The sequence below is a fragment of the Hypanus sabinus genome, chromosome 2, assembly GCF_030144855.1.
Source record: "Hypanus sabinus isolate sHypSab1 chromosome 2, sHypSab1.hap1, whole genome shotgun sequence".
In the NCBI taxonomy this organism is placed as follows: Eukaryota; Metazoa; Chordata; class Chondrichthyes; order Myliobatiformes; family Dasyatidae; genus Hypanus; species Hypanus sabinus.
The window spans coordinates 63,136,596-63,150,107 of record NC_082707.1 but is presented as its reverse complement, the minus strand read 5'-3'; the positions used below and the strand labels follow the sequence as shown (position 1 = coordinate 63,150,107).

General features: G+C 36.5%; 1 protein-coding gene across 3 annotated transcripts in view; it reads right to left on the bottom strand.

Annotated features, from left to right (window-relative positions):
* Nucleotides 1-785: 785 nt before the first annotated feature.
* The window catches only part of ift80 (intraflagellar transport 80 homolog (Chlamydomonas)), a 233,645-nt gene continuing 220,918 nt past the window's right edge, over nt 786-13,512 (bottom strand). For 2 of the 3 annotated variants that reach the window (XM_059947169.1, XM_059947185.1), the window contains 3 exons: nt 10,464-10,636; nt 4,791-4,914; nt 786-1,371 (listed from right to left, as the gene is read on the bottom strand). In XM_059947169.1, coding sequence (XP_059803152.1) covers nt 1,258-1,371; nt 4,791-4,914; nt 10,464-10,636 — 411 coding nt within the window. In that variant the 3' untranslated portion in view covers nt 786-1,257. The remainder of the gene's footprint in view (nt 1,372-4,790; nt 4,915-10,463; nt 10,637-13,512) is intronic. The other variant, XM_059947177.1, reaches the window with a different exon arrangement.

The following is a 13,512-nucleotide window of genomic DNA, read 5'->3' as shown; positions in this document are numbered from 1 at the left end:
ATTTGCCACCAACTTCCTTCTCTTGCATGAGAAGTAAAGGCATCAGTGTAAGCAGACTGTCAGTGTAGAAACCTGTCATTTGTTCCAGTAGGGAATCCCTGCCAAATGGATTGAAGATTACAATGAACTCAGATTCCTCTCATTCTGACCTTCTCCACATTCCACAACTTCTACAGGTTTATTACATTCCACCCACTCACCTCCCTCATCATAACTGATTATTTCTAAAGAACATGTAGAAGTTTATTAAAATGGCATCGGACACAACTTAAGTGATTTTAGGGAATAATGTCATGTCCACAAAGGACACAATCAAATTTATCAATTTAGTTTTAGATAAAATTGCTTCTGACAGCACACAAACACACTGGGGACATGAATGAGTTTCCATTCAATCTGAAATATTTATAGGAAGGAAATACATCTCTCTCTCTCTCCCCCCCTCCCACCCTCCTATATATATATAAAACTTACCTTACCGGAATATAGAGTTTGCTAAACAGTAATTGTGTGGCCCATCACATAATAAAACAATCATAAACATCAAAAGCACAAATAAGCCTAGCAATTTGTAGGATACTTCATAATAAGATTCGTTCATAATACCTTGTTAATCTCTGATTTGAGAACACTGCTGGAGAAGGCTGCAAAAAGCAAGTTCTGTGATGGGCAAAAATATTATGAAGAATTTGTGTCAGTTGTAAGGTGTTATGACTGCATAGATTTTTTTGTCATTATAATTGAAAAATCCAGACTATTAATACTTTCAAAACATATTCAATATGTACTAAACAACATAATATAATTTTAATTTTTAAGAAATGTTCTTACAATTATTGGTTACAGCAACTTTGAATAATGAGGAATGCCAAAGTAATCATGAAAACAACAGTATTAAACTAAATATAAAATCTCCAAATATAATTACATAATTTTAATTATTTCCAGCAATATGTGTGAGAACGTTATATTATGTTTAATATCAGAACTACAACATGTATCAGAAGTCGATCATGTTCACTTGAAAATAAATTCTACATTCAGTTTAACAGAGAAAGGAACACACAATTTTCTGAAATGTACACTGAATACGTTCTCAATGAATAACAATATGAACAATTTTAATCAAAAAGTATTTGTTTATTGATTTATGACAAAAAAACTTTTTTATATTAAAGGTCTTTCAAATAGCTCCTTTAGTTGGAAACAGGAGATGAAAGGATTTTGAGGAGATTTAATGGTCCAGATCCATATCCATCAGCGGTTTAAGGATACACTCTTAGATCCCGTTGTGCCCATAGCTGCACGCTCCCGTTCTTTTGCAATCTCCATTTCGATTTTGACTTGGATTTTTTCCCAGTTGACCTCAACCTGCATAGGGCATGATATAAGCATTAATCAAAGAATAAAATCAAATTCAAATTCAAATTCTGGTTAATAATATAATGCAAGCAGTTAATTATTGTTTGTTGATTTTCTTTCATTGTACAGAATAAAGATACAACTCATCAGTAGGGAAATAACAATAGCGAAACTCAAATTGAAATGTTTTTTTTAAAACTAAATTCTTTGCTTATGCTAGTCAACTACTTCGGTAAGAATAGAATGTTTTATCACTTTGTATTGGCCTCCCTAGTCATAAATAAAATAGTTTTAGTATAAATGGGAAGCTTGACCTGGTTTGCATTGTGAACCAGTACACCATAATTCCATTCCACAACCTATCCCTTCTGTGGTTCCTCTGGTACCAATTAATTTCTTTTTATGCTGTGACAGATATCTTACAATGAAATTAAGCAAGACTGATCAAAAATCAGTTAATTTGGCCTATAAGATTGCATAAGATCTCTTCACAGTTTTAGAGAAGACAATTTGCTAAGTAAGGTTTTGAGAGAGATGTGATCCTTAAAAATTTGAACTGTGGACGAGGTGCAAGATACTCATAGATATTTTCAAACATCAAGGAAGTTAGACACTGGCTGCATCATCTCAGATTCCAGTACATCAAGACTTTTGACAATTCTGGCAATAAGCAAAACATGTTTCACATTAATGCAAATGTGAAATTTCTGGTCAATGGGAACTCCCAGAACATTGAAAGTGGAACACATGTCAAAAGTAATGCTGTTGAATACAATAAGGAATAAAGATCAATCCCCTCCAAACACGGACGAGCACCCGTCCTATGTTGTTGAAGCCCATGTTGATGAAGTTTAAGGATACAATAATGGTAAAGTTAGCTCTACATAACACTGGCAGTTGGATGCCCTGGAAAGCCAAACCAGGCAAACCAGACAAAATCTATGGAACCATTTTTGTGTATGTCTGCCTTTAATCCCCTGGGCGTCTTGATGCTTTATATGAATATTTAACAGTTGCACTCATGCATTTCATATCAATTACAAACAGATATTGAACCCTTGAAGCAAATGCAAAAGAGTAAACACACGCATTTTCAATGAGCTTTTCCACATCCATCCACAATAATTTCTTTGTGGCCTTCAGCAGACTCTGGTTAGACCACTTAATAATGATTGATGCAAACTTCATCCTTTTGTAGCTCAAAATTGCAATCTAGGACCAATGGACATAATAGGACCCGAGTTTACACAGATTCCTTACTGAAACAGGCAGGTCTTCAGACCATTTGTGGAATTCAGGTAATTCATATCCTATTGCTCATCCTTGCCAACACTATAAACAGTTGCATAGTAAAAATACTCTCTCTGCACCCAACCTTCATATTACCAGCAACAAAATATTATGTAGTTTTAATCAATCGAATATATTTATTTGAAGGTTAGAGAGGATTTCTTAAGGTAATCATTCAAGCCAGCAATTATTGGCCTAGATTTTGGGGACAGCAGCAAGGAACTCTAACTGGCAGTAATTATGCTGATGGCTGTTAGTGAGTTTTTGTTGGCTTCTGAAAGAATGCCTGATGACTTCCATTGCAGAACATACAACGAAGAGTCTGTGGCAGTGTTCTTTAACTAATCAAGCTGAGATATGGTACATAAAAATCAGAAAGTGTGATTGTATGATCAGAAAGAAACAGAGGGCAAGAATGATGAAATGAAGAGAAATACAAAAGAGATAAAAAGTACAGCTTTTTTTTACATTTTAAAAACTGATATCAATTACATTCTGATAGAACGATACTATTTATTTATAAAATTAAACTTGGACTTACAGCATGAATATTCATCACTAATTATGATATCTTCACTGAACTTCACCTGCCCTATCACTGAACTGTTCCCACAACCTTTGGACACACTTTCAAAGACTAATCTCATGCTCAATATTTATTGCTAATTTATTTTATTCTTTGTTTCTTCCTATTTGCATTTGCAGTTTGTTGTCTTTTGCACACTGGCTGTCTGCCTCTTTTGGTGCAGTTTGTCATTGATTCTATTATGGTCATTGGACTTATTCAGTATGCCTGCTACAAAATGAACCCCAGGGTTGTGTATGGCAACATATATGTACTTAAATCATACATCTACTTTGAACGATGCTGATAACAAACCATATACCCAATGAATCAGTCTAACATTTTCTGCTGTCTATGGTAGGTACAGTGAATAACCTTATTTTGGATTTCTGGGTTTATTTATGCATGTGCAAAATCTAGTAACTGCTGCCTGATTTTCTCCAGAGCAAAGATGAGAGCAGTTAGTCTCAAATTCACTTCGAATGCAACTCACTGGTTTACATTCCCTCATTCTTACTTAGCAGAATGCATAATTGTTAAATTGAAAGAATATTTAAATATACAGAATTATATAAGTAGTTACTACATATAATTTAAATATACTGAAAACATTAGGAGAGAATTTAGCACACCTCTAAATGTTTAAATTAAGATTGGGAAGATTTAAAATATGCCCCGTGGTTCCTCCAGGAAGCCACAAATGGTTGTACTCAAAAGCGATGTTCCCTCTCAGCTGTGTGCGCGCACACACGTTTTTCAGCCAGCGCACAAAGGAAATTAATGTGTGCACAAAAGGTTAGTTACCTAAAATAATGTAGTAATTAATAATTATACTTATTGAAAATAATCTTTTAGCTAAATGTTTCTGTTACCTGGTTAGTTGGTTTTTCAAATACCACAATGCACATCACTAAATTACGTCACCTCATCTTTCCTGTTCCAGTTTGTACAGCTGCATCACGGTGGCAGCCATCTTTGGCGGACAGTGTTCATATTGTAAAGTTTACAACGATCTGTTTCAAATCTTGTAGATTGCTTACTAAGTTTTTATTAGAAAAAATATTGATTCTCTTTGTCAAATTCAAAAGAAGCGAAAGGCGTGAAGCACAAAAGAACTGCATTCAGTTCCCACGTACTTTTGTCATGGGAAAAAAATTTGCACAACATAAGATTTTTGCACACACTGACTACTAAAAATTAGAGGGAACATTGCTCAAAAGTCTGATCAGTCAGTAATACTGAATTCACACTACTAATTGTAGAACTGCTAAGCAGTGGAATTTCTTCTATGTTTACCCTGCTGCAATAATGCAAATTAAATCTTCCTCACCCCTGTACCACCATCTTGATTTAATGTGAATAATGCTTGTGCGACCCTGATTAAAAATAATGAATTAGAAGTTCTCTCATACAAGCTAATGGTTTACTAGACTGCAAATAAAATGGGCATATTAAATTGTTCTATAAAATTCTCTGACAGCAGCTTAAGACAGCTTTGCAACCAGCATGCTTCGAATGTATTAGCTCCAATTTTGGATAAACAGACTGCACATTTGATTTCCTAATAACATACTCCTTCTGCATACTGAAGAAATCTCTTGTTGGATTCTTCTTTCTGAAAATCTTCCAAATACTTCTTCCTGTAAGCTAGCACTGTATCTACATGTGTCTTGTATTTCACAGCCAGCTCCAGAGCTCTGTATGAAGAAATACAAAAAATATTAAATTCATCTGACTTAAACAATATGTCATTTAAACTAATAAAACCAAGAATGATGGGCAATCTTCAAGAAATTTCTATAATTGCTCCTTCCAATTTGATTTATCATTAAATTTGGAAACAAGGTTAACTAAATCGCCTTTATTTACTCTCCTGGCGAAACAGAATATTTTCTAAATATACTAATAATATTTTTAAATATTTTTATTTAATTATAAATAAATAAATATGTTCTTTAATTCAAATCATGATACATAACTTCAAATGCTGATTAATCACAGCTGATCTGTGAATGAAGAGTAAATAGAAGGAGACAAAGTAGAAGACAAGAGAGAGGAAATAGCTGTGGTGGACTTGTGGGATATAAAACACTGCAGTTGTTGGGAATGCTAGGAATACCTAGGAAGTCAGGCAATATTTGTGGAAATTGCAAAAGCTTTGATCAGTAAACTATGATGGCACTGAAATTCAAGTTGACTGTCACAAATATTCACCATCACACCCTCACTTGAATCTCTCTGTATTCTTAAATTGTTCCAATGAAGCTAAATGTAAGCTTGAAGAACAGAAACTCATCTAGCCATGTTACAGCCCTTGGGACTCAAAAATGAATTCAATTTCCGATAACCAGACTTTTCAAAATGGGAAGCCATAATCTTAACTCTGTTTTCCTTTTTCCACTGATGCTGCCTGGCCTCGGTATTTCCATAATTCTTTTAGATTTATGATTCTTTCTTTCATAATTCTTTCATTTTAATTTCATATTTCCAACAACCACAATATTGTATTTCATAACTCCAGCATTTCCTCTGTTTTCTGTTCACTTCCAAGCAGATTAACTGTAATTAATAAATGTTCAACTCTCTTTCAGCCAGTGCTATCACCAAATTTTGAGTCAGTCTCCCATGAATCTTACTCAATTAGACATTCCTTTTGTTTTCCCCTGCCCCTTACTTCTCTTCAAATGTTTGTTAGATCCCTAAATCTTCCTAGTTCTGAGCTGATAACTTGTCATAACTTTGAAAACTTGTTGTCTGATCTACTGAATATTTACAGCATTGTCTTTTTCATATCTACAGTATTACACAAATTTCAAGGTTGAAGAACCAAAATAGGTGAAACATAACAACCTGCATATATACAGGCTATTCAGCTTAGGATATTTTTCAAAATGCTTCATTGGAGTCAAATCAAACAATACAATATTACCAAGTCAAAGAATGAGATTTTAGCACTTGTAACTAAATGCTTGGGTGAAATAGTTATATATTAATGAAGGCTTTAAAGAAAAAGATCTGTATGGAAAAAAAATCATTACGCTAGGAATTTGGTGTTAAAAGCCCAAATACCTGTGTGCATTGCTACCAATGGTGGAGGGAAATGTGTGAGGAAAATGGTTGCTTTCAGGAATCCTTATAAATCATGGAGACCTGATTAATCAGAAAAATATTTTCTGATTACAATGGAATAAATTTCTTTACAACCACAAATTACAGAATCATTGCATTTTACACAATAGAAGACTACTGAGCCCATTAAAACATCCAGCTCATACCAGATCAATTCAGTAAGTTCCATTCCCTTGCTTTTTCCCGAGGTTAGGTCTGGCTTTTGGTTTAGTGGCTCTATTTATTTCAAAGAAAAGGAATGGCTGAGAAAAATATATAGTGTATGATGTTGTGGCCATCACTGAATCATGGCCGAAGGACGGTTGTAGTTGGGAACTTAATGTCTAAGGTTACACGGTATATCGGAGGGATAGGAAGGTAGGCAGAGGAGGTGGTGTAGCTCTACTGGTAAAGAATGGCATCAAATCAGTAAGAAGATGTGACATAGGATTGGAAGATGTTGAATCCTTGTGAGTCGAATTAAGAAACTGCAAGGGTAAAAGGACATCGATAGCAATTATACACAGGCCTCCCGACTGTGGCTGGGAGGTGGACCACAGATTACAACAGGAAATAGAAAAGGGGAGTCATGGGAGATTTTAACATGCAGGTCGATTGGGAAAATCAGGTTGGTAATGGATCTCGAGAGTTTGTCGAATGCTTAAGAGATACCTTTTTAGAGCAGTTTGTCATTGAGCCTATTAGGGGATCAGCTATATTGGATTTGATGTTATGTAATGAACTGGAGTCGATTAGGGAGCTTAAGGTAAAAGAATCCTTAGGAATCAGTGATTGCAATATGATTGAGTTCAACTTGAAATTTGATAGGGAGAAAGCAAAGTCTGATGTAGCAGTATTTCAGTGGAGTAAGGGAAATTACAATTGTATGAGAAAGGATTTGGCCAAAGTAAATTGGAAGGAGTTGCTGGCAGGGATGTCAGCAGAGCAGCAATGGCGTGTGTTTCTGGGGAAAATGAGGAAGGTGCAGGACACAGATATTCCAAAAATGAAGAAATACTTAAATGGTAAAATAGTACAACCATGGCTGACAAGGGAAATCAAAGCTATTGTGAAAGCAAAGGAAAGGGCATACAACAAAGCAAAAATTAGTGGGAAGATAGAGGATTGGGAAGTTTTTAAAAACCTACAGAAAGCAAATAAAAATCATTAGAAGGGAAAAGATGAAATATGAAAGCAAGCTAGCAAATAATATTAAAGTGGATAGTAAAAGCTTTTTTCAAGTGTGTAAAAAATAAAAGAGAAATGAAAGTGGATATAGGACTGCTAGAAAAAGAGGTAGGAGAAATAATAATGGGGGACAAGGAGATGGCAGAAGAACTAAATGTGTATTTTACATCAGTCTTCACTGTGGAGGACACTAGCAGTATGCCTGATGTGGTAGTGTGTGAAGGAAGAGAAGTGGATGCAGTTACTGTTACAAGAGAGAAGGTGCTGAAAAAGCTGGAAGACCTAAAGGTACCCAAGTCACCCGGACCAGATTAACTGCATCCTAGGGTTCTGAAAGAGGTAGCATTAGAGATTGTGGTGGCATTAGAAATGATCTTTCAGAGATCATTGGACTCTGGCATGGTGCCAGAGGACTGGAAAATTACAAATGTCTCTCCAGTCTTTAAGACAGGAGGAAGGCAACAGAAAGGAAATAATAGACCAGTTAGCCTGACCTCAGTGGTTGGGAAGATGTTAGAGTCAATTGTTAAGGATGAGGTGATGGAGTACTTGGTGACACATGACCAGATAGTACAAAGTCAGCATGGTTTCCTTCAGGGAAAATCCTGCCTGACAAACCTGTTGGAATTCTTTGAGGAGATTACAAGTAGGATAGATAAAGGGGATGCAGTGGATGTTGTAATTTTTGGACTTTCAGAAGGCCTTTGACAAGGTGCCACGCATGAGGCTGCTTACCAAGTATTACCATTTATTACAGGAGAGTTACTAAAATGGTTAGTGCATTGGCTGATTGTTTGGAGGCAGCTAGTGGGAATAAAATGATTCTTTTCTGATTGGCTGCCAGTGGTGTTCCGCAAGGTTTGGTGTTGGGACCACTTCTTTTTATGCTGTGTATAAATGATTTAGATGATGGAACAGATAGCTTTGTTGCAAAGTCTGCAGATGATACGAAGATTGGTGGAGGGGCAGGTAGTGTTGAGGAAACAGATAGGATGCAGAAGGACTTGGACAGATTAGGAGAATGGGCAAGACAGTGGCAAATGAAATACAATGTTGGAAAATGCATGGTCATGCACTTTGGTAGTAGAAATAAATGTGCAGACTATTTTCTAAATGGGGAAAAAATCCAGGAATCTGAGATGTAGAGGCACTTGGAAGTCCTTGTGCAGAACACCCTGAAGGTTAACTTGCAGGTTGAGTCAGTGGTGAGGAAGGCAAATAGCATTCATTTCAAGAGGTCTAGAATACAAGAGGAAGGATGTGATGCTGAGGCTTTATAAGGCACTGGTGAGGCCTCACCTTTAGTATTATGAACAGTTTTGGGCCCTTCATCTTAGAAAAGATGTGCTGGCATTGGAGAGGGTACAGAGGAGGTTCACAAGGATGATTCCAGGAATGAAAAGGGTATCATTCGAGGAATATTTGATGGCTCTGGGTCTGTACTCGTTGGAATTCAGAAAGTTGAAGGGGGATCTCATTGAAACCTTTCGAATGTTGAAAGGCTTAGACAGAGTAGATGTGGAAAGGATGTTTCCCATGGTGGGGGAGTCTAGGACAAGAGGGACCTTCTCAGGATAGAGGGATGCCCTTTCAAAAGAGAGATATGATGAAATTTCTTTAGCCAAAGGGTGGTGAATTTGTGGAATTTGTTGCCACATGCAGCTGTGGGGGCCAGGTTGTTAAGTGTATTTAAGGCAGAGCTTGTTAGGTTCTTGATTGGACAGGGCATCAGAGGTTACGGGGAGAAGACCCGGAACTGGGGTTGAGGAAGAGAAAAAAAAGGATCAGCCATGATTGAAAGGCGGAGCAGACTCGATGGGTCAGATGGCTTTATTCTGCTCCAATGTCTTATGGTCTATATTAAGGTAATTAACAGTAAAAAGAGATAATATAAATGCATTTAAGTGTTCACATTTTTTCTAGTATTTTGCATTAATACTTGTTCACATTAATAAAAATATTTTTGTGATCTTTGAATATTAGAGACATACACAACCATTCAAGTTAATAATTCTGACAGCTATATTGTATTTGGGGGATCACATATCAGTGTCTCTTTTAAACTTTATCCCCTGTCACCTTAAACCTACAGTATGTCTTCTAGTATTGGACATTTTCACTCCAGGAAAAAGATTCTATCTACCCTATGAGTCTCATAATTTTATTTTCTTCTCTTAGATCACCCCTCAACCTTTGATGCTTCAGAAAACAATCCATTTCTGTCCAGTCTCTCCCCTTAGGTCCAGGGCCACATTCTGGTAAACCTCTTCTTTATCCTATCCAAAGTCTCCACATCCTACTAGTTATTTATTTAATTAGCAGAACTACACGCCATACTCTAAATGTGGTCTCATGGAAGCAATGCAACACTAGTTTCCAGGTTTTACACCCAATATCCTGACCAATGAGGACACTTATGCATTCTTCAGAATCTGATAGTCATGGTTGTCAGTACGTTGTTGCACCTCCCATGTTTTCTGTCAGTGTCTGTACAGATACATCTTTTGCCTTAAGGTGGAGCTTCTAATACATAACACTTCGCATTTATGGTTAATTAGCTCCTGACTGCTGATCATTCTCATTAAACCATTATTAGTAGTCTATAGTAGTAGAGTCAAGGGTTTCTACATGGATGCTAAATATGGTGTACTTAAGGCAGTGCAGATATTGGCAAAAATTCTGTGGCTTGTTGATTGTGGGTCATCAGATTGATATGATGCGCTATCTGAGAAGAGTCATCAGTGCAGCCTCTTTGACACAGTAAAATATACAAATAAAACTAAGATTGAACAACTAAGATTTCAATATACTTTTTCCTGTCTTTAGTGCTACCTGTTATGGACAATAAGTAAAACAAAACTGTTTTTTAATAACACTGACTTTGAGTATGCAATTGTAACTCTGTAGTAAGCATGTGCTAATGTATACTTAATATGTTTAATTTCCTCACCTATCCCAGTTGTAGAGGTTAATGTTTATTTGGATTGCTTGATAAACAAGGCCTGACTGGATTAAAATTCCTTCTGCATCTTGTACGTTCCCAGTAAATAAAAGCAAGTGCGCCATCCGCGACTCCTTTGAGGGCAAATCCTTGATTAAGTTGATATATTGTACCTTATCAATCTGGAAATTAAGAATATTTGTTATATTTGAGCATAATTATATTTAGTTACATTACATTCAATATAATATTTCAGAAGCTGAATTTTTCAGTTACCTATAGTATATTTACCTTAAAATCAATTAATTCAAAATATTCTATTAGCTGGTTAGTATTTTGCAAAACAGAAACACTACTTTTATTTTGTTTTGTTGCTAATGAAGCATTTTAGATTCAGACCATTAAACCATAAGAGCAGAATTAGACCATTTGGCTCATTGAGCCAGCTCCACCATTTCATCATACCTGATCCATCTTCCTCTCAACCTCACTTTCCTGCCTTCTCCCCGTGCCCTTTCATGCTCTGACCAATCAAGAATCTATTGACCTCTGCCTTAAATATCCTTGGCCTCCACAGCTGCCTGTGGCAAAGAATTCTACAGATTCACCACTCTTTGGCTAAAGATCCTCACCTCCATTCTAAAAAGATGCCTCTCTGGTACGTCGTCTGCTGAAGGCTAGATCTGTGGCATTCAAGTCTGGCAACCCAGGCCTGTACCAGAAAATCAGGTATGATTTGCGGAGGGCTATGTCAAGGGTGAAGAGACAATTTTGAACAAGGTTGGAGGCGGCGTTGAACGCACCCAGGCAGGGTTTGCAAGACATTACTTCCTACAAAGTGAAACCCCATAGCGTGAATAGCAGTGATGTTTCACTACCAGATGAACCCAATACCTTCTATGCCTGCTTTGAAAGAGAAAAAGGAAGCTCTGGCTAAAGAAATTCCTCATCTCTATTCTAAAAATACACCACTCTGTTCTGAAGCTGTGTCCTCTGGTCTTAGATTCTCTCACCATAGGAAGCATCCTCTTCTCATCTACTCTATCAAGGCCTTTCACCGTTCAGTAAGTTTCAATGAGGTCACCCGCATTTTTCTGAATTCTAGTGAATTTTGGTCCAGAGCCATCAGACGCTCTTCATATGACAAGTCATTCAATCCTGGAATAATTTTCATGAACCTCCTTTGAACCCACTCCAATTTCAGCACATCCTTTCTAAGATAAAGGGCCCAAACCTGCTTACAATATTCCAAGTGAGGCCTCACCAGTGCTTTATAAAGCTTCAACATTATATCCTTGCCTTGATAGATAACTATTTCCTTTCAATTCAAATTTATTGGTATCACTTGCAGCCTAATGTAAAAAGTATACGTAGCAGTGAATAACTCATAGAAAAGTATGATTTGCAGGCCTGCAGAACAATTCACTATGTACCACTTTATTTCTACTTTCCTAAAGAATGAACAATTTGCTTTCACCAGGCAGACTGATGCAAGTCAAGAAAGTCCCTCCATACTAGTTTCTTAAGACAATAAATGTAATATACTCGCATCCTAAAATGACTACCGGTCCTCCCCAGGTTACAACACTCAACAGCCCATACATATGAATGAGCTTTTGGGAGACTGATGGGGTGCTGCAGGACTGCAGGCATCTCCTGCCTTATGGGAACTCAGTTCATAGTTGGATTTCCAATTGTAAAGTGTTCAGATTATGAACAGTTCACAGAAAATGAACCCTGCTGTAACCTAGGGAGAACATGTAATAATGAAAAGCCATCTATGATATGTGGCAATTTCTAAGTGGATACAATTTAACATATCAATACTAATTACTAGTTTGTTGTCAAATTCAATATAGTTGCAATATCTTGATAGGGATCAATATATATTTCAACACGCCCTGCAGTGATACAACAAAACATGTTTATTAATAAGGGCTTTATCTTTGGGAAAAAAATGATCGACAAGAAGAATTTGAAACTTTTTAGGCCATTCAGTGCATGGATTTTACATACAAATACAACTGAAATTGTTAGAATTTATGCCAGATGACAATGTAAAAGCACAAGCAAATTTACTAATATTCTGAGTAATCTTTCATACTCAAAAAGCACCTTTCAAAATAGTGAGGGAGAAGCCCATATTTCAGTTGTAATTCTTTCTTGGTCACTCCAATCTGCTCCTCACTTATGCACTGGGCACCCCACTGTACCCTCTTATCAAAGTCACAATTCCTTTGGTCTATTTCAGAGCAGGTGCTTTGCAAGCTAAAGTTGAATTCTGGTCTTTCCTTAGTTTAGCTTTCTATTCTCAAATTCAAATCAGAGAAACGGAGAAGCAAGAGTATGTCAAATGAAGCTCAATATTTCGTCATTAGTTTATCATGTTCATCCACCCGCATGCCATGATGCAAGCAGATAATGAAGGAATGAGACTTGAAACAAAAAGGGAATGGGAAAAAAAAATTACATTCTCTTATTTACCAGCAGATCTCCAAACTTCTTCAGCATTGCCTCTGCCCACAATTTGTGTGACTGCAGCTTCACAGCACTGGCAATTGGAGCTTTAAGCCCTTCAGAAACTATTTTCGTTCTTTTGTAAATAGAAGGTATTATAATTTAGACTGGCTAAGTAGCTTTCAACCTTCAGGATGCATTAACCTACTGACCCATAGTAAGCACTGTATCATAATGACAAGAGATACCAAGCTTTTGCACTAAAGGAAGCTTTGAGGAGATATTCAAACTGAGTTCACATATAAAAAAGGCAAGTCCAATGAGTAAATCTGAGCAGCAGGAAGAAATTAATAGGTGGGAAAGAGATGAGAAAGGGTTATCAGTCTCTTTTTTTTAATGAGTTGTGAAATAAATGTTCTGAGTGGGGCTAAACTTCAGAATGATTTTAGAACATTAAAACTATTTTAGGATAGCCATAAACAGTAGATATAAGATCTTATGGAAGCCTCCAAGAATGTAATAAAGAAAAACACATTTAAGATGTCGGAACAAGAAGAAGAAAAACACATGTAATTTAAATTTTAAACATACAACATAAAAA